The 24,041-nt window shown below is 41.1% G+C and overlaps 1 protein-coding gene across 1 annotated transcript in view; it reads left to right on the top strand.

Moving 5' to 3' along the window:
* Positions 1-24,041, top strand: part of atrn (attractin) — a 446,230-nt gene that overhangs the window by 49,661 nt on the left and 372,528 nt on the right. Inside the window, exons 5-9 of the mRNA XM_034159382.1 lie at positions 3,728-3,924; positions 8,911-9,079; positions 9,790-9,880; positions 21,972-22,221; positions 22,501-22,684. Coding sequence (XP_034015273.1) covers positions 3,728-3,924; positions 8,911-9,079; positions 9,790-9,880; positions 21,972-22,221; positions 22,501-22,684 — 891 coding nt within the window. The remainder of the gene's footprint in view (positions 1-3,727; positions 3,925-8,910; positions 9,080-9,789; positions 9,881-21,971; positions 22,222-22,500; positions 22,685-24,041) is intronic.

The raw sequence follows: 24,041 nt of genomic DNA, 5'->3' as shown, positions 1-24,041 counted from the left end.
TTGCCTCACAGCAAGGAGGTCATGGGATCTATTCCTTCCTGCGGTCTTTCGGTGTGGAGTTTACATGTTCTCTCCATGTTTGCGTGTGTTCCGTCTGGGTGCTCCAGCATCCTCCCACATCCAAAGACATGCAGATTAGGTGGATTGGAAAGTTTAAATTGTCCAGGTGTGCGTGCAGATGTGACTGATATGTGATCCTGCGACAGACTGGTGTCCTCTCAGGATGTCCACCGTCTCATACCCTGTGAGTGCTGGGATGAGCTCCAGCACCCCCGACCCTAATTGGAGCAAGTGCTTGAAGATGAGTGAGTGAGTGATTGGAAAGCCTGTCACACATAAACTTTCTTATACGCTGTAGAAAAAATATTAATCAGTTCTCTTACAAATAAAGTGCAGCTTCAAATAAATCAAGGCCCATATTCACAAATCATCCTAAGGCTAAAAGTAGTTCTGAGTGATGTCAGACATTTCTTACAATTTTCCCTTGGTAAGATAAGTTATTCATAAAGCATCTTAGACCTTAAGAAAGCTCCTAAGTTGAAAAACTGTTAAGAGGAGGGCGGAGGACTTTTAAGAAGCCTTATGCTGCGTTCACACCGGGCGCGACGTGAGCGACAGCAGCGACAGGTTGCCATGTAATCCCTATGGAACGATGCGTCTCGTCGCGCCGCGATGACCAATCAGGGACTGAATATGTAGTGACGTGGAGATGTCTGGAGTTTGACTGAAGATGTGAACATGTCCTGTATCTGGTAGCAGCCTGTGAGCAGGACTTATGTCTCTTTTGTCCTTTATTTCACGATCATGACAGAGTTTTTGGAGTGAACAGCAGCCCCACAGCAGCGCGGGAGCGGAGTTTCTTTTTCTTTTACGTACGCGCACGAGTGAATCGTCCATGGAGATTATTTTACTTATTAACTACACAGATGTATAATAAAGCAAATGGTGACTGTTTTCTAAACACAATTATGACAGAGTTTTTTGGGGGGGAAGAGCGAGGTGCAGCAAGCAGCGGAGTTTCTTTTTGTTTGTTTGTTTGTTTACAAGTGCGTGCGTGAACGGGACAGGAGGTCCTCAAACTGGGTCCCGCAGAGGCAGAAGGACCGCTGAAAGCGGCCGTCATCCAGACACAGCTCCTGCAGCAAATAATGATACTCCCTGTATTGGGAGCTTTCCACAACAACTTGCTCCGTGTGATCAAGGTCCGTCATGTTAACTTGACTGACAACCGGAGCCGGCGAGCGGAATGGAAGTTCCTCTTATTTGATGACGCACTGGGGGAATTTTCACAGTAAAAGCAGAGCGACACACCGGGCGAAGTAGGCGCGTCCGTCGCCACGCGACCCCCGCGAATTTGTAGCATCTGATCGTGCCCGGTGTGAACGCGGTGTCTTAAACAGACAAGACAGCAGAAAGACAGAGGAAGGAGAGACATTCTCCGTATGTTGAATGGCAGTGATTCAGTAACACGCTACCGGCTTGATGGTGCAGAAATCATGTTTGTGGTTGACCTCATCAGGAATGAGCTTACTTTTCCCACCCATTGTAGTAACATAATAATGCCTGAGGTGAAGGTCATCACAACACTGCCATACCATGTAAATTTTAAAACATTGATACAGTTATTAATATCAAAATAAGCGATGTCAGCAGCCAGAGCCTAAACTCACTTGTTTGAGACGAATTTGGCTTGTGTGCTGCAATCCCCGCTCCTGATTTGGATTGCAGTACCAGTGCTTCTCGCACTTATCACTTTTGCACAATTACCAGCATGGGGAGTAAACATAACAATAAGCTCATCAGTATAATAATCTGCATGTGAATGGGGTACATTCAAACATTTTGAAGCTGTGTAACAGTTCATTTAATTTTGAAAAGTTTCATCATCATGACATTAAATTATTTTCACAATTACACTTTCTTAATGCAGTTCAATTTTTGGGACAGCCCATCACAGCTTTTAGAAGATGGCCTCATAAGTAGCAAAAGGGCCAATCCTGCCTCCTCACAAAGATGAAAGTTTCTGTCCACTCCTTGCTCAGAATTGCTCTCAGAAACTTTCTGGGTCACTCTTACGCTAAGATTCCTTGCTAGGACTCTTTAGGCTAAGTTGGGAGCTCTCTGAGAGGACTCTGAGATTCTTTGTCAATTCAGGCCCAGGTGTTTAAATGTACAAAAAATGGTTTCTGGAATGAAATGAAAATGTATTTTGTAAACCAGAATGAAGTTTGTCCCACTCAAACATCTGCACAGGGCACAATGGGTGCCTGCGTTTTTCCTCACTAGTTGGTACCGTCACCATAGCAATTGGATTGCAGTTCGGCTGAGAAACAACAGATTCAAATGAAAGCAGAGTGCCCCAAGACCCCCGGTCTTTAGTGTCTTTGGAGAGATGGAGGAGCCGAAACATCAAACCATCATGCTGCCTCAGGAACATGAAAGAATGATGAGGGCCTTTTGTGTCATCTATCTCACTCCAAAACATGTTTGTCTTCACAAGGACAAAAAATAGAAAAGAAAGGCATCTCATTTTTAGAGTCGACAGCAAAACCTTTCACATAACCTTGTTTATTCTTGATATAGAATGCTTTAGAGTCTTTTTTTTTTTTTCCTTTCATGTAGTATGTAATGATTTTGACTTTGATCTATAAGTTGTGTGAACAATAAGTCTTTGAACTCCTTCCCATCAAAGTTGTTGGTCCATATATACTTGCTTGAGGCTGGTTTTCCAACTGGTGATATTTGAAATTTATACTTTTACAGAGGGTGTGGCCAGAAGGGAATTGGGATCATTTTTCATCTGGAGAGAATTTGCAATTATGTCATAGGTTAAGACCAAGCGTTCAGAACATTTCGTTCCATTGCTTTCCAAAGGATTACAAGAGAGAGAAAACATTTTTTTGTGAATGACATAATGTAACTTGTGATCTCTATAATATGTTGTCAGCACTTTGTATTAGCTAAGTTTTCAGTTTTACTGGTAATTTGGGCTGGGAGATGAGCAGCAGTGACCTTGGTGGGCACCAGACCTAGGCATTGGAAGTGAAGAGAACTGTCAAAGAAGGTGATTTCAAATTGCATCACCGAATTCTTTTTTTTGAAGGGCCTCAAAATATTCTGGATGGAAGGCTACAGCCAGAACATAATGTTGTTGTCTGGCTTATATGCATTCAATTCGGTTCCAGTGAAAGCTGCTATAAGTAGCTTTTTTAAATATTAATAAAGCAGACATCAGGTGTTTCTTTGTAAAGGTGTCGTGGCGTAATGGTGTTACACTCAGAGAATGCAGCAACACTCCCTATGTGTTTGTTGGAATCAGAGCTTTTTGATGTTGACATAGCTGGGTTGGTTGTACATGCACATTTATTGCATGCAGGCTGTACATGCGCATGTGTGTGTGATTCTGAGATCAACTCAGTAATCTCTCTAATGGCATTGTCAATTACATTTGGTCCCTAAAAACAAAAACGGTGTAATTATCCTGAAATTAAAGCTGACGCTCTACATGAGTTTACATTTTATGAGCTACTTTTAACTCTGATGTGCCCTGCTTGACAGCTAAAATAACGGTCTTTGTCAATGTCGTAATCTAAGATCTAAGTACAGCTCACTTTTGGTTTTGGTTTTGTTAATAACAATTTTAACCATAGCAGAACTTGACCTTGTACCTCAGAATGTGTTTTCAGATGGAATTTGAGTTGGAATTTGTTTCTCCGTCTCTCTCCAGAGTGAATACATGTCCCAACAATTGCTCAGGTCATGGCGAGTGTCATGTGGGGAATTCCACTGGTACTGTTTACTGCAAATGTGAAGCCAACTGGACGGGGGAAGCCTGTCTGGTCCCTTACTGTCTGGCCAACTGTGGTTACCCTGAGCGAGGGAGCTGCCAGGCCAAGGCCTGTGTCTGCAGAGATGGATGGCAAGGTTTGTAACTTGGCATAGCACACCGCCACCACAGCATCACTTTCATTGCCAGTGTCGCAGCCTCATTACCTCATGCACTCTTTTTTTGGGGGGGGGGGGTAACCTCAATATCATCGAGTTGGCTGCGGCAGGCCAACATGTGCCAAAACGTTCTCGGTGACAAAAAAACCTGGGCTTGTGTTCTGGGCTTAACCCCGGTTTCTGGATGTCTTTTCTGAGCCTGATGAATCACAAGTTTGGTTGCTAGTATTAATTTTTACAAACAAAATTATTGAATGTTGTGTTTACATGGAGCTCTGTTGCAGAGGAGAACTGTTGCCCATGTTTTAAAATCAGCAAACATCAACCTAACCAGCCGTGCAGGTAGCAGTTAAACAGATGATTAAGTGCTACCGTTCTGCTTCAGGTTTCATTACGTCCTTTGCACAGAGCAGTTGTTTGCAAGTGATTGGTTTGTTAGAGTGAGACTGTATGTATCCGAGAGAGCCAAATAATCAGATTAATTGATTAGTGTGCCAATTTGTTGAAAGGTGCTCCATCTTGTAGGTAAATCTGTTTATTTTAATGGATTCGAGCCATCTTGCATGAATGCTAGCATGGTTGTCTCAGTGTGTGTGTGTGTGTGTGTGAGGTACTGTTGCAAAGCACTGCGACCATTTTAATCTGATGGGGGGTTGGGGGGATTATAACAATGCAACTTAATTTTGAGTGCTGTTTTTAATCCACCCAGTTTTTACCAGTCTGTCTGGAGGTTCAGTTCCATCATTTTTCCGTTTTCAAACCTGGATTGCACCTGCTGCTGCCACACACACACACACACACACACACACACACACACACACACACACACACACACGCGCGCGCGCACACATCTCTGTTCTGCTGTAATGAAATTATCCTTGAGCACGATCAGATTCCTCATAACCTCTGGCTAACTTGGAAGCGCTGAGTGTTTTTATTTGGCACCGCCCTGACAGTGCGAGCTCTAATTGCTCTGAGTTTTTAAACAGCTCCAACACTCTGCTCTGCACAAGCAGACACAACAACTTCATTTTACCGTAGATATATCAACAGCTCTGCGTTTTTAGCGATCTAATTACCAAACCCGAGGCACTGGAAACCAGACTGGCTGCTTTAAAAAATAAATAAATAATTAGCACTCTGTCAGTGTTTTAATCAACAAACGGCACACTTACTGTGCAGTCTGCTCCCATATGAAGAATTTTTCTCCATCAACTCGTGTAAACACAGAGACTGATGCATTTGGTCAAATCAGCTGTGTGTTTAATCTCTCTTTGACAGATGTACAACCTTCAAATGCCTTCAGCGAAGACTGAAATTGTGCTTATTTATGAACATGCCAACAAGGCGCTGAGGCAGTTTTATTTAACCATAGTCAGGTTGGAGTGGGTTAATGGGAGAATCTTTTCAGCTACTGAAGAAAACCGGCCAAATTTCACACAGTGAGTTGAGATCATTTTGTTGGTGTGGTACGTGGCCACGCCTAATTTGTATTAATAATGAGTAGTTGGCGTCCTGTTGCCCGACTGCTAACTAGCTGGTATCAGCAGGGTTTTGTCTTTGTCTTTCTTCAGTGGAGATCACTCTGCTCTACACCAGGGGCCTTCAACCCCGGGGCTGTGGACCAGTACAGGGCTGTGGACCAGTACAGGGCTGTGGACTGAGCCACACTGGTTGCCAAAACCCATAGGATGCAAGGGGAGAAATTATCCTGCTTGTATTGTTACTTATTTATATATTTCTTATTGATTTTCCTGGAAATATCAAAGTACATTACATATCACAAGGAAATGTCTATTCATTCAGAAGTAATAAATAAATCCGAAACAGATGTCATTTTATTAAAGATTAAATCAGCTAAATTACAATATTTTGCTGTTGTTGTCAGGTCAGGGTCAAAGGCATCGAGACGAGTGCACACTAGAAAGGACGTCGTCACAGCATCAAGTTGTAGCCTGGGATTGAATGACGCTCCACGATGACACACTGCAGAGGTCGTGGGTTAGAATTGAGACAATGAATTCATCTGATAGATGTTGACTTGAGCTGTGAATCTAGGGATTGTTGTAGTACAGTGAGTCGCAAAATCCTGACAATCCCTCTCCCAAAATGGTGAAAGAAAATATCACGAAAAGGAGCTTGTTGTCTGAAATGGTGTTTTTTCATCTCTGTGATCAAAGGTGCGAGAGTTCGGCAGTCACTTTTAGTGGAGATAAAGTTACCTGGGAGAGGTAACTGAGAGAGTTTTAAGTAACAAAAGACTTTATCTGTGACTGCAGAAAAAGGCCCAAAGTCAGTGAAGGTTCATTCAGAACTTTTGTTTCCGAACCATCATCCGAATAATCTTGCACACCCATAGAGAATAAACTGCTGGAGTAAATCAAAACAGTGGGGGACTGAAGTTTTTATTCACATCCCAGTATATCTCATCCTTCTGGATTAAAGTTAAAGGAGAATAGTCAGAACTTGCCCCAATGGCATCGCTGGTCTGAGGCCGGGTTTTCTTCTCTGATCTTCACCAAAGCGAGACTCGATCTGCAGCAAATTTGATGCTAAAAACACACTGTGCCTGTCACTCACCTTGTCTCCAGAAAACAGGCCCAGGGCTCAAAGTCTTTTTAATTAAATATAGATTTTTGCAGTGGTTAATGTTGAATTATACTTTTCCAATGTTTTAGACACTTAAAGGACATGTCGCACCAAAATTCTAACAATTTAGATTGAGGCTGTTAGTGGCCATCCGATGATCCACCAGGATTACTTTGTGCACTTCCATGGCTGATTTCAAAGTATATGGCATTCAACGTACAACAACATACCCATGAGTCCTCGGGTGTTTCTGACAAGTGACGTCGCAACTAGAAGCGTCCCAGCGTGCGCTTCAATGGAATGTAGCTGATAATGTTAAGAATGGAGGCACAGATTAATTCCAAAGTTGACATAAGTGTGATGTCGTGTTATGGTGACTGATTTTTAAGTGATAATTTTGGTGGAGTCACGGTAAAATCTGCGGCTCAAAGGTTTATGTGCACCTGCATTGCCATGAGTCATAAACGCAGCCTGTCAGTAACCCTCTCTGCTCCAGGTTCAGATTTGTGCACAATTAATTGATTGTTATCAATAAAATCTAAAAAAATAAAATAAGACATCTGCTGCTGGGGGAAAGCGAGTGTCTCGTCAGCTACACACACACACACACACACACACACACACACACACACACACACACACACACACACACACACACACACACACACAGAGCGAGCTTCACAGCACACATACACAGCTCCAGCTTTATACACTCTCTCACAGGAAAAAAAAAAAGAAAGAAAGAAATCTAGATACAAAACACAAAAGGGGAACATGCCACTCTCACTGTTGTCTTGTGGATTAATTTCCCAATTTAAACTTCTTCACGCGATCAAAGAAACGCACGCACGTGAGATCGCCGGCTGCAGCTGTGCCTCTCTCTCGATCATGGCACATAAAATTACATCCATGAACTCCTGGAAATAATGTATTCTGACTTTTCCAGTGTAACAAATCCATCTCCATGTCCAGGCAGTCTGTTAAAAACAGTGTCAGATGTCCCAAGGTCATGTACACAGCTTCAGTAAACCAGCATCCACACAAACAGCGCGTCACCGGACTTTATGCTCCAAAATTCAACCCTCTGAAAAAGTTAAGAGTTTCGGGGTGATGCGTGTCGTCTCCTCTCTGTAAATCCGAGCCATCACATTCAAACAGCAGCTCAGAAACTTTGTTTTTGGATGGAGCAGGTTCTTTTCTCTCTGTCTGTCAGTCATTAGGATGTTTCTGTTTTGCTTATAAGTGCATCAAACACTGAAAAATGCCGAAAATTGCAGAGTGAAACGTTTTCTGGAAATGCACCTACTAACGCTCAGAGTGGGAGGAATAAAATACAACAGAGATCAATAATTATTAGCACGTGTGCAGAGACACTTTCAATCATGACTACTTTTATTTTGTCTTACTAACTGGGATGTTAAAAATATGTGAGACATGTCCTTTAATGTGACATTATGAGTATATTACGATCAGGTCTACAGTGCTCCCCGGTCCGTCAGAAGTATGACAGCTGCTGACTGGTCCATGGAGTCAGAAAGGTTTGGGTACCCCTGTTAAAGATGAAAAATCTACCTACAGGATTTAAACAAACAAAAAGCACAGAGCGCTTGTCAGGACAGCGCTGAACTTGTCTATTTATAACTTAGTCATTCACAGATTGTGCAACACCTCCCAAAATCCCTTCCCTTCATTCAGGAGCAGTTCCGCTTTATGCTGCTGCTTATTGTTCTTCTCCAGAGATGAGGGAAGTTCTGGCTTCGGGCACAGTTATTCCCCCCCATAAAGTTATTCCACCAAAACAGGAAGACTCCAGGGGTTGTTACTGTTTCAGAATGGAATGTTCTAACCCCACACATGGAAAAAAAAAAAAAAACCCTCCACAGCTAATCAGGTTTGTTGTGAAAGCACAAAGTGGTTATTTATTTTATTATTTTAAACAACGTGGGGACAATTTTAATAAGTTATAGCTCATCGTCTTAATTTTTAAAATTTATCCCTCCTGATTTTTATTTGCACATTTTGTGGAGGGCAAATTGCGGCAAACTTTTATACTCTTTTTAAAATTTGTCTGCTTTCTCACAGACTAGAAAGAGTTCTTCAGTTTGATGTTGACACTGACTACAGAAATGTTTGGGCTCCTTTCATTGCGTTTCCCCTTATTGATTTAATTTATTTAAGGTCCTTAATCCCCTAGTTGCTCCCGGTGTGTAGTGGGCACCTTGTATGGCAGCGGGGTGAATGTGAGGCATTACTGTAAAGCGCTTTGAGCGTCTGATGCAGATGCAAAAGTGCTTTGTGAATGCAGTCCATTTACTGACATGTTAAATCGATTTGTCTCCTGTGGAGCTTTGATTCTGGGGGTTTCTTCTTCGTTAGGTCCAGACTGTTCCATCTCTGTGCCTGCCAACTCCTCCTTCTGGAGCCAGGAGGTCTGTACTGAGGCCGGGTTGGCGAGGGCTTCGCACAAGGCTGTGGTGGACCAGGGTATAATGTGGGTAATCGGAGGCTACGTCTTCAACGCCTCCGACTATCACATGGTCAAAGCGTAAGTACTTTCCCCTTCTGAGCACTTATGTTTGTCTGTGTTTCACTCATCCTGTAATATGCAGCTGTGTGATGTTTTTTATGCAGTACTTCTGATTAAAAAATGAAAATATTCTATAATTTGTAATAGTAATGCTCTGTTGTCATTGCCATCATATAAAGTTACTGTACTTTTTTCAGCAAGAACAACAACACAGCAATGAAACATTGGCTGTATTTTGGATACACACTGTAAAATCAAAGCCATGAAACTACAGGACAGACTTTTGCCAACTGGTCTGAGCTACTGTTAAACTAGATATTGTAATTCTGTTACGTGCATCATAGAAGCAGCTCTGTGGTGACGACTGCACCTGTCACAAATAGGTGTCACCTCAGTGTGCCCAGAGGTGCACGCCACATTACTTGGTACAACCACTTGTTTTTTTTTCGCTGAGACAAGGCGGCTGGTACGAGTTAAACAATGTCAAGAGTCGAATACTTTCTGTTGTGATGCACATTCCCCACAGGCTAAAGCAAATTTCTGTTTTCCTGTTGCAGTTATTCAAAAGATTTGTCCTTAGAGGACATAAGCACACACGTGCACACACAAACTCATGACAGATGATATGAATTATAAGAGAAACATTTTGTGTTTTGTAAGTGAGGAGGAAGCATTAAGAACATTTTAAAAATTTCAGTCATAATTTCTGTATTCTGTCTTCTTTTTAGGTATAATCTCAGCAGCAACACCTGGCTGACCCTTGACCCCTCCGTTAACACTGTTAAGCCACGATATGGCCACTCTCTGGCTTTATATGAGGTTTGTAAAGGCGTGCACTCAAATCATATTCAAGATCTATTGAAAATAAAATCCAGAATATTCATGAAGACAGCAGACGTTTGGACTTCATGGCTGTTTCTGTTTGTACTGCGTTCAGTAGCGATGTGGGCTAATGCTTGTAGCCCTTATATCTGAGAGTGTAGCATTCATTGGAGTAATCAGTTTTCACCACACTGGGTTCTTGAATTTTGACTTTGATCAGAAATTTGGTTTACCATATTTGCAGCACGGGTGCATCTCTTGAAGCTCGAGGTCAAATCCAATGATTAATTAATCAGTAACTATTTAAGGATTTCAGACAGGTTCATTACATTTACATCAAATCAAATCAATTTTATTTATATAGCACCAAATCACAACAACAGTTGCCCCAAAGGTGCTTTATATTGCAAGGCAAAAGCCATACAATAATTACAGAAAACCCCAACGGTCAAAACGACCCCCTATGAGCAAACACTTGGCGACAGTGGGAAGGAAAAACTCCCTTTTAACAGGAAGAAACCTCCAGCAGAACCAGGCTCAGGGAGGGGCAGTCTTCTGCTGGGACTGGTTGTGGCTGAGGGGAGAGAATCAGGAAAAAGACATGCTGTGGAAGAGAGCAGAGATCAATCACTAATGATTAAATGCAGAGTGGTGCATACAGAGCAAAAAGAGAAAGAAACACTCAGTGCATCATGGGAACCCCCCAGCAGTCTAGGTCTATAGCAGCATAACTAAGGGATGGTTCAGGGTCACCCGATCTAGCCCTAATTATAAGCTTTAGCAAAAAGGAAAGTTTTAAGCCTAATCTTAAAAGTAGAGAGGGTGTCTGTCTCCCTGATCCGAATTGGGAGCTGGTTCCACAGGAGAGGAGCCTGAAAGCTGAAGGCTCTGCCTCCCATTCTACTCTTAAAAACCCTAGGAACTACAAGTAAGCCTGCAGTCTGAGAGCGAAGCGCTCTATTGGGGTGATATGGTACTAAGAGGTCCCTAAGATAAGATGGGACCTGATTATTCAAAACCTTATAAGTAAGAAGAAGAATTTTAAATTCTATTCTAGAATTAACAGGAAGCCAATGAAGAGAGGCCAGTATGGGTGAAATATGCTCTCTCCTTCTAGTCCCCGTCAGTACTCTAGCTGCAGCATTTTGAATTAACTGAAGGCTTTTCAGGGAACTTTTAGGACAACCTGATAATGATGAATTACAATAGTCCAGCCTAGAGGAAATAAATGCATTAATTAGTTTTTCAGCTTCACTCTGAGACAAGACCTTTCTAATTTTAGAGATATTGCGCAAATGTAAAAAAGCAGTCCTACATATTTGCTTTATATGCGCATTGAAGGACATATCCTGATCAAAAATGACTCCAAGATTTCTGACAGTATTACTAGAGGTCAGGGTAATGCCATCCAGAGTAAGGATCTGGTTAGACACCATGTTTCTAAGATTTGTGGGGCCAAGTACAATAACTTCAGTTTTATCTGAATTTAAAAGCAGGAAATTAGAGGTCATCCATGTCTTTATGTCTGTAAGACATTCCTGCAGTTTAACTAATTGGTGTGTGTCCTCTGGCTTCATGGATGGATAAAGCTGGGTATCATCTGCGTAACAATGAAAATTTAAGCAATGCTTTCTAATAATACTGCCTAAGGGAAGCATGTATAAAGTGAATAAAATTGGTCCTGGCACAGAACCTTGTGGAACTCCATAATTAACCTTAGTCTGTGAAGAAGACTCCCCATTTACATGAACAAATTGTAATCTATTAGATAAATATGATTCAAACCACCGCAGCGCAGTGCCTTTAATACCTATGGCATGCTCTAATCTCTGTAATAAAATTTTATGGTCAACAGTATCAAAAGCAGCACTGAGGTCTAACAGGACAAGCACAGCGATGAGTCCACTGTCTGAGGCCATAAGAGATCATTTGTAACCATCACTAATGCTGTTTCTGTACTATGATGAATTCTGAAACCTGACTGAAACTCTTCAAATAGACCATTCCTCTGCAGATGATCAGTTAGCTGTTTTACAACTACCCTTTCAAGAATTTTTGAGAGAAAAGAAAGGTTGGAGATTGGCCTATAATTAGCTAAGATAGCTGGGTCAAGTGATGGCTTTTTAAGTAATGGTTTTATTACTGCCACCTTAAAAGCCTGTGGTACATAGCCAACTAATAAAGATAGATTGATCATATTTAAGATCGAAGCATTAATTAATGGTAGGGCTTCCTTGAGCAGCCTGGTAGGAATGGGGTCTAATAGACATGTTGATGGTTTGGAGGCAGTGACTATTGAAAATAACTCAGACAGAACAATTGGAGAGAAAGAGTCTAACCAAATACCAGCATTACTGAAAGCAGCCAAAGATAACGATATGTCTTTGGGATGGTTATGAGTAATTTTTTTTTCTCTAATAGTTAAAATTTTATTAGCAAAGAAAGTCATGAAGTCATTACTAGTTAAAGTTAAAGGAATACTCGGCTCAATAGAGCCCTGACTCTGTCAGCCTGGCTACAGTGCTGAAAAGAAACCTGGAGTTGTTCTTATTTTCTTCAATTAGTGATGAGTAGTAAGATGTCCTAGCTTTACAGAGGGCTTTTTTATAGAGCAACAGACTCTTTTTCCAGGCTAAGTGAAGATCTTCTAAATTAGTGAGACGCCATTTCCTCTCCAACGTACGGGTTATCTGCTTTAAGCTGCGAGTTTGTGAGTTATACTACGGAGTCAGGCACTTCTGATTTAAGGCTCTCTTTTTCAGAGGAGCTACAGCATCCAAAGTTGTGCTCAATGAGGATGTAAAACTATTGACGAGATAATCTATCTCACTCAGAGTTTAGGTAGCTACTCTGCACTGTGTTGGTATATGGCATTGGAGAACATAACAAAGAAGGAATCATATCCTTAAACCTAGTTACAGCGCTTTCCGAAAGACTTCTACTGTAATGAAACTTATTCCCCACTGCTGGGTAGTCCATTAAAGTAAATGTAAATGTTATTAAGAAATAATCAGACAGAAGGGGATTTTCAGGGAATACTGTTAAGTCTTCAATTTCCATACCATAAGTCAAAACAAGATCTAAAGTATGATTAAAGTGGTGGGTGGACTCATTTACATTTTGAGCAAAGCCAATTGAGTCTAATAATAGATTAAATGCAGTGTTGAGGCTGTCATTCTCAGCATCTATGTGGATGTTAAAATCGCCCACTATAATTATCTTATCTGAGCTAAGCACTAAGTCAGACAAAAGGTCTGAAAATTCACAGAGAATCTCACAGTAACGACCAGGTGAACAATAGATAACAACAAATAAAACTGTTTTTTGGGACTTCCAATTTGGATGGACAAGACTAAGAGTCAAGCTTTCAAATGAATTAAAGCTCTGTCTGGGTTTTTGATTAATTAATAAGCTGGAGTGGAAGATTGCTGCTAATCCTCCCCCTCGGCCCGTGCTACGAGCATTCTGACAGTTAGTGTGGCTCGGGGGTGTTGTCTCATTTAAACTAACATATTCATCTTGATGTAACCAGGTTTCTGTAAGGCAGAATAAATCAATATGTTGATCAATTATTATATCATTTACTAACAGGGACTTAGAAGAGAGAGACCTAATGTTTAATAGACCACATTTAACTGTTTTAGTCTGTGGTGCAGTTGAAGGTGCTATATTATTTTTTCTTTTTTAATTTTTATGCTTAAATAGATTTTTACTGGTTATTGGTGGTCTAGGAGCAGACACAGTCTCTATGGGGATGGGGTATTGGGGGGATGGCAGGGGGAGAGAAGCTGCAGAGAGGTGTGTAAGACTACAACTCTGCTTCCTGGTCCCAACCCTGGATAGTCACGATTTGGAGGGTTTAATAAAATTGGCCAGATTTCTAGAGATGAGAGCTGCTCCATCCAAAGTAGGATGGACGCCGTCTCTCCTAACAAGATCAGGTTTTCCCCAGAAGCTTTGCCATTTATCTATGAAGCCCACTTCATTTTTTGGACACCACTCAGACAGCCAGCAATTCAAGGAGAACATGCGGCTAAACATGTCACTCCCGGTCCGATTGGGGAGGGGCCCAGAAAAAACTACAGGGTCCGACATTGCAAGCGTCTATTCCCTTCAATGTCTGGGACAACTTCAATGATGACTATCCTTGACCTTATTTTGAAGGTTGTAGGGCCAAAAATAACCACAACAGTGTACTGTTAAAAAAACAAAAAACAAAAAAGATTTCAAAGAAATAACACAGGTGCACCAAATTGGGAACAAGGATGCATCTCTCGAAGGAAAAGGTCACTTTCTTTTTTTAAACACTCTGTTTATTGAATTTTATCATGAACAAGAATGATTCTTTCATTCAGTGGGAACTGCCACAAATGTAAGAAGAAAGTCAGAAATACAACAACAATACCCACCCCTAACAAACCATTGGAAGGTAAATGAGTGACAGAGAACCAATAAATATATTAATAAATAAACATAACTAAATAAAAAAACAACGTGCGAAACAAGTACACCTCGCGTGCAGCGTAGCACTAGCTAATCATGCGATGCCTTCTATCGATAACGCGATACAACACCTACTTTGGCTGTCAGTTTGTTGACAAGATGGTCATAAAAACGAATTTTACACGAAAAAGATGCGAAGAACACCCACAGAAATACACAGTCAACAGCCAACCTGTTTCGCAAGTACATTGCTGAAAAAGGACATGCGCCCAACTTTGAAACTTATGACGGATGCTCAGTGGTGTCAAAAGTACACACATTTGTTACTTAAGTAGAAGTATAGATACTGCAGTTTAAAAACACTCTGGTAAAAGTTGAAGTATCAACTTGACCTCTTTACTCAAGTAAAAGTGAAAAAGTATGTGCTCCAAAACCTACTTAAAGTATAAAAGTATAAAGTAACCTTAAAAAAAAAAAAAAAAAAAAAAAAAAAAAAAAAAGGTAGATGCCACTATATGAATTGAAAGCTTAATTTAAAAACTGATTCGTTCTACATGTGGCCCAAGACCCAAAACCCAAAATTACCCCCCAACACCACCTGCATGAAAATGTTTCAATTCTAGAAGCTCTGAAATGCAATCTGGGACTATTCCAGACAATAAACTGGAGTGAGTGCAGCATCCATTTAGTGAGGAAAAAAAAAAAACAACTTTCCTTATTCAGATTAATTCCAGTAGTATTCTGCTCTTACTAGGATGCAGCAGTTTTCTAGTTTGGCAGAAAGTTCTGGAGGAAATCACTGAAGAAATTAACACATTGACAATATGGTTTGACCGAAACAAACTGTCATTAAACTTAAATAAAACAGGGATGAAATGGAGGTGTAAGAGTCACTAGGTGTTCACAGGAAACACTTATTTATTTCTGTATGTATGTATGTATGTATGTATGTATTTATTTATGTATGTTCATTGTTAGTTGCTTTTATATTTTATTTTCTGTTGTGTTTCTATTCAGGTTCTTTTTGTCTCTTTATCTGAAATTGTATATAATAATTATCATTAGATTATTAATATATAAACAAAAATAAATTTAAGAAATATTATAATTTGAAAACAAATGCACCCGAACGTGAAGACAGCTGGAACTGCTTCATGCTAACTTTTAACATTGAAAATGCCATAGACATGCTAACGCGTTAGCGTCGCTCCCGTTTTTAAGTTATAAAATACATCTATCAACTGTTTCAGAAGACCATAACAGGTCGGTTTAACATAGAAAAGGTAAATAATACTCACAGAAGTATGCTCTTTAGGGTTTTAGCGGGGGAAAATTAAGCGAAAGAAAGAAAGAATAAACGAAACAATAGGTCGAAGCATTGCTTCAATCTGTGAACTACTGCTTCGATTGGTTCAAAATCCATTCCTTTATCTTCATTGATCCATGTTTCTGATATAGCAGTTATGTTAATTTTTTTTAAATTGACTTAAATATTCTTTAATGTTGTTAAAGTTTGCATACAGACTTCTGCTGTTGAAATGGATTATTGATAATTTGTTATCCGTTTTAATGATCCGATTAAACTGTTCATCTGTGTAATAGCAACAACTGTCATTAATATTTTAGAAGAAATTATTGTCCGGGTCTATATCGTGCTCCACGTCCAGTACATTGTGGTCTGTGTATTTAAATGTTCTCAGTTCTAGTTTTCCATGATCAGCAATCCTGTGAGTTATATCCTTCTTGTCTCCAGATGTAGATGATGTAGTAGATGAATAGGTTCCTCTGGTCTGTGTCATGGTGTTGTGATGTGTTTGTGTCCTCATACCTTATTGGTCGTATTTGTCCAGTTCCTCAATGTTCCTGATTACCATAACCTTCGCTTGTTCTGGTGTTCCGTTCAGTTTGATGAATGTTTTGCAGTTGGATGTCCATGTCTGTTGAATTTTTCCCTGCTTTTTTAAGAGACGAGCTTTCCTGGCGATGTCTGCGTTTCTTTTGGTCAGATGTTCATTGATGAATACGTTTGTTCCTTTGAGTTTCCGTCCCTGTTTTAACAATGTCATTTTATGTTTTCTGTTGACAAACCTCATTATAACAGCTCGCTTGTCTCCATCCTCTCTCCTGGGCAGGGGGTGGCACGCTTCAATGTTATTACAGTCCATTTGATTGCAGGACGTCAGCCACCTGTTGTTCCACTGAGCTGGCCGCCTGCTCACTGGCCTCCCCTCTGCTGTCTTCTGACACCGCCCGTGCGTAGGATCGAGGTTTAATATGAATTCTTGTAATAATAACGTCGTTCATCCTTGTGTACTGTTCCAACTCCGCAACACGGTTCTCCAGGTGCACCAGACGCCTGTCTTTCTCGGCATTCTGGATCCGGAGAGCCTTCACTTCTTCCACCAGCTCCATAATGGATTTCTGCTGCATTTTAACAACAGAGATGTCCTCAGACAAAAAGTCCAGGGACTTCTTGATATCGTCTCCCTCCTCCGCCGTCAGTGCCTTCTTCGGACCCATGGTCAGATAAATCCGCGCTGGCACCTCGGTAAAGCCACGCCGGTGGATGTGCGCTGGCACCTCGGGCCTCGGTGAAGCCGCGCCGGTGGAACTGCGCTGACGCCTCGGGCTTCCGGTGGATGTGCGCTGACGCCTCAGCGCACATCCACCGGCACTGAAGCCAAGAGTAACGAGGCTGTTTGTTTTAAAAATGTAAGGAATAGAAAGTACAGATACTTGTGTGAAAATGTAATAAGTAGAAGTCAGAAGTAGGCAGAAAAATAAGTAATGGAGTAAAGTATAGATACCTAAAAAGTGTACTTAAGTACAGTAATGAAGTATTTGTACTTCGTTACTTGACACCTCTGCGGATGCTTGACGGAGTACTCGGTCGATTTTACGCGGAAGCTAGACAGGCGAATGGTGAACTTTATAAGAAAACAATCCTGATGACTCTTTGTCACGGACTTAACAGGCATCTCCAGTCGATCGATGGGATGTCAGTTGGTGCAGTATGACAGTAATAATAAAGAGTTGAAACTTGAGATTGATTTTTTCAGGTTTAGTATGTTTGACAAACTCCCACTGTTCTTGTTTACCATATAATAAAGCAGTTATTGACTTTTGATTTCAGTGTACCTGTGATTATGTAGACCTGGTCAGGATGGGGTTCATCTGACCAGGTCCGCATAATCACGGGTACACCGAAATCAAAAGTCTATAATTGTATAGAGTAGAAGAACCTGAAAGTTTCTGTGAAGGCACTCTTCGACTGGACTGGGTTGCTTGACGCGAGGACGTTTCGCTTCAAATTGCAGAAGCTTCCTCAGCTAAAATTCTTGCTCTGGTAGTCTAACTTCTGTCTTAACCCTTGTCTACAAGGGTCAAGACAGAAGCAACCTAGTCCAATCGAAGATTCAAGCTTTTCTACTAAAGAACCTGAAAGGTTAGAAATACTTAAGTATAGAAGAGATTGCCCCTCTCACTGAGGGGCGAGGCTTCACAAACTCTCCAAAATCAGAGGGGATAAGAAGAGCAGGAAATTCTGGAAAGAAGCTATGGATAAAATGTCCGACTTGAAGATACCTGAAAAAATGTCTTTTAGGGAATGAAAATTTATCTACTAACTACTGAAAAGAAGCAAAAATAAAGTTGACATACAAGTCTCTCAAGGTTCTTATACCTTGCCCAGCCCATATAGAGAAAGTGTTAGTCAATAAAGGAGGAGGAAAGAGATGGTTTGCTGTGCGCAGAACCCCAACAGAATGTGTTTTTAGACCGAAATGACATCTGAATTGAAACCAAGATTTAAGGCAGGAGGCCACCGTTACATTCTTTGTGTAACTAGAATTGGGAGAATGAAGAGGTGAGTACAGTAAGGCTTTAAATGATACTGGAGGAGCAGAACGAGCTTCCAAGACCAGCCATAATGGAGGGGACCCAATATCCTCTTATCGAGCCCAGTAATTCAGATTCTGTTGTGAAAGTGTAGGTACACGGACCCACAACAGGGGGCGCAATGAACGGACAATGGAGGAAGGTGAATAACAAGGTTTACTATTGTGAAACGAGCACAATGAATACAACAATCACAATTTGGGGTCGAATCCGCTGGTGTCGTGTGGGCAGGCTCGAAGGTAGGAGACGTCCGTCTCAGTCGAACCGAAACCACCCAGATCTCCTCTGCCACCGAACCCTGGAAATACTGGAACCGCCAAGTCCCGAAGTCCCAGGTGGCCACTGCCTCCGCTCGTCGGATCCGGTACTGCTGGCGGGAGAGAGCAACAACACAGGCGTGGATGCGACAGCACCCAGTAACGGAGAGGGGAGAAGCCGCCTCCACCTCTAGTCACAATATGGCAGGCAGGTGAGTACTTATCCAAGCAATTTAGCTTTCAGTAATCAGCAGTCCTGAAAAGGTTTAACAAGTCTTTTAATCAGAATATAAATGCAGAGTACGTTACCTCAGTCTAAAGGCGATATCTCGGCACTGAGGTGGAGACGCCGTCCTCCTGATATACCTCTGTGCTGAGTGGAACAGCTGTGTCCAGTGATGGGTGACAGCTGTCACCCAGGCTGCTCCCATAAGGCGGCAGCGCCCTCTGGTGCCTGGAGCCCGCACTCCAGGCAGGGCGCCCTCTGGTGGTGGTGGGCCAGCAGTACCTCCTCTTCAGCGGCCCACACAACAGATTCCTTACATTTGTTGCCCAATAATAGTACAAGAGAATAGGCATTGCCATTCCACCTAGGTCTTTGGACTTCTGTAAGACTTGAAGGTACAGTCTGGACCAAATAAATTCCAGTATAAGACTGTCAACCTTATTGAGAAAGGATAAAGGGATAAAGGTCAAGTTCGGTGACAAATGGCTTCCTTAGTTCTGAAGGACACTGATCCAAAAATTGTGTCCAGGTACAATGAACAAAGACCTCTATAAATTTCCAAGGTTTTCTTTTGAGAAAGGATGCATCACTTGAAGAACTAGCCTTCATGTCCTTTTCACTCAAACTTCCTTATCTTTCGCACACCTTCATCATGCCTTACATGCAGGTTGTTCCTGGTTTGCCTTTTTTCCTCTAAATGTAGTCTTCCCAATAAAAATGTGTCAATAAAAACTAGCCTCTACAGTGATTATCACAATGTATCTTGAAGTTGTTAGGACATGACTGCATGAAAATATTGCACACCTCACAAATAGGTATGGGACTAGACATTTTTTCAACAGTGGACGCAACGCTATCAGGCCAGTATTCCAGTTTTAGCATTATTATGTTCCTCTTTTGAGTGTATGTTGCATTTTATTGCCTTAATCACTTCTGAAGCAAATTTTTCAAAAAGTGATTTTTTCACAATTAAAGCAGTTTTCAGAGTCCTACGCTCAAATGCTTGATTGTTCCCAGTGGTTTACAATGACTAGGATTGTAAAAAAAAAAAAAAAAAAAAATGGATGCAAATGTGAACCTTATATTGACTACATCATCATGATCTTTTTGTCCAAAGGTACAACATATATCTCTTGACCTTGTCTAGTGTGCCACATTTGGTCGTCGTTAATCAAATCATTTTCTGTCTATGCACTCAGTTGGATGGTGGTGAACACCTTCAGTGTTTCTGCAGACGCTGCATCGGTGTAATTATAAGCATGACATCATTATCGAATGAGGCAAAAAGAACAGATGACAAGTTAATTAAATGGAGGCACGAGCATGACCGTGACAGTTCCTCTTCCTTTAATTTATGTCTTTAATAGTGTCTGCTGTTTAGCACAAAAATAAAAATCTCTTTTTGATACACTGCAGTAAAGTGGCAAAGCTGTTTTCTCACAACCAAAAAGGAGAGGAGAATAATAATTTATGCGTGGGAAGTAGAGGATTTGCCAGTAGAGGAGGAACACGAGTCTGCTCTGTGGTTAAAAACAACTGGTACTGCGCTGCACTGTGTTTGTAACTCACAAATTACATCCCACTATATAACTGTCTTGAAAGCCAGGGTGGGCATGTCAAGACAAATCTGAACCCGAATCTGTGTTGATGCCAAGCAGAAAGAACTGATGTAAATTTTGTAACAGATGATTTTGTGCTTCAGCCTCCCACCACTAGATGCACAAACACCCTTGCTGCTTGATAAATAGCTGTGGAGAATCCAGCTACACCTCGGCAAACATGAAAAATTTTTTTTTTTTCTTTTTTTTTTTCTTTCTTAAGGGTGAATGCATATGCGAGGAATATAGTTTCACTGGGATTAAAATGGTCAGTTTAACACCATACTACAGACCCATGGACAGACTTGCACTGACTGGAGCCTTTAAATATGGCTTTCAGAAATGCTGTGATCACAGATCATTTGCTTGTGTTTTGACTCATTTAATGTATTATTGCAGATGTACTTGGTACTCTGTCTCTTTGAAGTATCCTTGAGTACTGCTGGAATGAAATTGAGTAAGATGAACGCTTCCGTACTTAATGAGGATAAGGAGTATTTCTTGCAGGGTGAGAGAGTGTCAGCTTTAACATTTTGACCATGTAGCTCAGTGGTGTCCAAAACCATTCCAGAAAGGGCCAAGAGGGTGCATGGTTCGTTTGCAACTACCAGGAGAGTTCACTGATTAACATCACTTTGAGCAGATGGGATGAGTTCATCAGTGAAACCACCTGCAGGAGTCAGTGGCTGCAAAGAAACCCTTCACCCTCTTGGCTCTTTCTGGAAGGTCTTTGAACACCATTGATATTGATATCTGTGGGCTTGATCAAGCATGCAGGTGCCTCAGTTTTGAGGACCACGCAGCTGGAGAAAGTCAAGAGGATGCCCATGTTTCACCTGGCTGTGTTAGATAGATGGTTACTATATGGTTCCAGAAGGAGAGATGGACTGGTTATCTGCCAGGGTAGTTGACATCCTGGACCAAAAGCAGTTCCACTGTGTGGTGAATGTTGTGTGTGCTCCCTTACCTGACTTTGTGACAGATTGAGGCCCCATTTAGTACAGTTTGTGATGTCCTTTTGATGTAGATTAAGGAGCAAGATTCAAAACAAACTTTAAAATACTACAGAGGTAATTTGCAGTGTAGACAAAATGTTGTGGCACAGCCCCCAGCCAAACGTTCCATCTAATGTTTAATTCATATTTTACTTTCCCATTCTGTTGTATATCTTGTCACATTATGCCCATTATGTAGACATAATATTTCTCCCTGCGGTTAGCAGGGCAGAGCGACTAGCGCTCAATGTCTCCAGTGATTGAGAGGAAAAACTAGGCGTTGCAAGTACACAGCTGTTTGTAATTTTTGATCATTTATCTAGGATGCTCTATACATGCAAACGTGTTAGCTCTGACACTTACATATTGGGGGGGGGTGGGGGAGTCTTTTGACTAACCATCCAGTAGGTGGCAGACGGGCCTGTGGGATATTACGGCAAAACAATTTTGTAATTGTAATTTTGTAATTTAAAAAAAAAGATTACTATATATATATATATGATTATATTAGACGACTTCACAAAATATGTGAAGCGTGTTTACACTTATCAAAGACATGCCAGGTGTTAATTTTATTATATAAAACTATAAATGTGTAAACATAGTCATTTACATCAGAGAAACTAAAAAAAAAAATATCGTTGTTCTGCTTCGTGTTCTGTTTGCTTCCAGGGTAAGATCTATATGTACGGGGGGAAAGTCGACTCGACAGGAAACGTGTCCAGCCAGCTGTTGGTTTTCCACATCCAGAATCAGACGTGGACCTCTCTGAGCCCCTGGGGCAACGAGCAGTTCGCTGTAGTAGGTCATTCAGCCCACATTATACCACCTATCCAGGAGGGCGCCAGTGCTGTCATGTTGGTCCTGTTTGGACACTGTCCTCTTTATGGCTACATTAGCAAAGTCCAGCAATACAACATTGGTAAGATCCAGTAATAAAAAAAATAAATAAATAATAATTCAAATAATAGTTCTAATTTTCACCTATTAATTATAAACAAAAGGACACATATTTTGATTATAGTTAACACCAAGTGATCACTAACATTTAATTACACATTTAAATTTTTCATGCATTTTATCAATAACTCCAACATTCCTGCTGATCTGAACAAATGTTTGAACTTCTTAATATTTTGTTGCTTACTTGAAGACCCCCTCCCCCTCCCCCCCCCCCCCTTTTTTTTTTTTTTTTGTCTAGCCAAAAACACTTGGAGCATGGTGAGTACAGATGGGGCTCTTGTCCAGGGTGGCTACGGCCACAGCAGTGTTTTTGATCCTGGCACCAGAGCCATCTACATCCACGGAGGCTATAAGGCCTTCAGCGCCAACAAGTATGGTCTGGCTGGAGACTTGTACAAGTTCGACGTGGACAAGCACAAATGGTGAGGTTTGATTTTTGTTTTGTTTTGTCATTGGATTTAATGTGTTGTTACACTGACAGTCTTGTAAAGTGGCTCACTGCTCCATATTGTGGGATTGTTTTTATATATATATATATATATATACAGTGGTGGGCACAGATCAGATAAATTCCAATATTATCTCTGGCACACTTACAACTACGAGTAAAACAAATTTAATACCTTCTAGTAATATTAAAAATAACAACAGACCCAAACAATGAGACCACACTTTTTTCTTTCAACATGCTGCCCCTGCTGGAAGCTCTTGTTTATTACAGCGCTCCCAGCACAGAGGCACCCCGAGAGCAGCCATAAAGCCAGCTCTCTATCAATTACAATGCTCCGGTCAGGCGGAGGTCTTGAAAAATAGTCATGCTGAGTTATGGTTTTGATTTATAAATAACATTAATACTGATAGAATAACTCCATTAATGTCAATTCTGTCATTTGTACAAAGTTAAAATATAACATATATCTTTTAATGTTGAATAATGCACTAATTCTGAGGTTTTGTAACAGACAGATCGCAAAGGATTCTGGGTAAAAGTACCTCTGCTAAACACTGATTGGTTCAGTCAGTCATTATGTAAACCAACACGTTAATGTGACGTCTGTCGTGTGTTGGTGCTTAAAGATAAATGTGCTTTTGTAAAATATTCCATTTTTTTATTTGTAAAAACAGGCATTTTTACGGAGGCCTGGAAGTGTCATCGCAAAATGTTTTGCATGTGGAGAGTGTGCGTTTTATGATGTAAAACGTGCTTTACACTGTGCGAGATGATTGTTCATGCAGGAATTTTTTGGACCGAATTTCAGGTTAATCGTGCGTCCTGCATCGTGTAGTGTACATGGAGTATGAAGCTGCGGTCAACATCTGATGACCACCTCCTGATCGCCGATCGTATGGTCGAATGAGAATCAAACCTGTTTGATTCTCCACCTACACCTTCTCATTCAATGCGTTTTCTTTATTTTCATGACTATTTAGTACATTGTAGATTCTCACTGAAGGCATCAAAACTATGAATGAAGACATGTGGAGTTATGTACTTAACAAAAAAGGTGAAATAACTGAAAACATGTTTTATATTCTAGTTTCTTCAAAATAGCCACCCTTTGCTCTGATTACTGCTTTGCACACTCTTGACATTCTCTCGATGAGCTTCAAGAGGTAGTTACCTGAAATGGTTTTCCAACAGTCTTGAAGGAGTTCCCAGAGGTGTTTAGCACTTGTTGGCCCCTTTGCCTTCACTCTGCGGTCCAGCTCACCCCAAACCATCTCGATTGGGTTCAGGTCCGGTGACTGTGGAGGCCAGGTCATCTGCCGCAGCACTCC

This window comes from Thalassophryne amazonica, chromosome 19 (genome assembly GCF_902500255.1).
Source record: "Thalassophryne amazonica chromosome 19, fThaAma1.1, whole genome shotgun sequence".
NCBI lineage: Eukaryota > Metazoa > Chordata > Actinopteri > Batrachoidiformes > Batrachoididae > Thalassophryne > Thalassophryne amazonica.
Note: the sequence above shows the minus strand (reverse complement) of the source record. Positions and strands in the feature narration are given on the sequence as shown.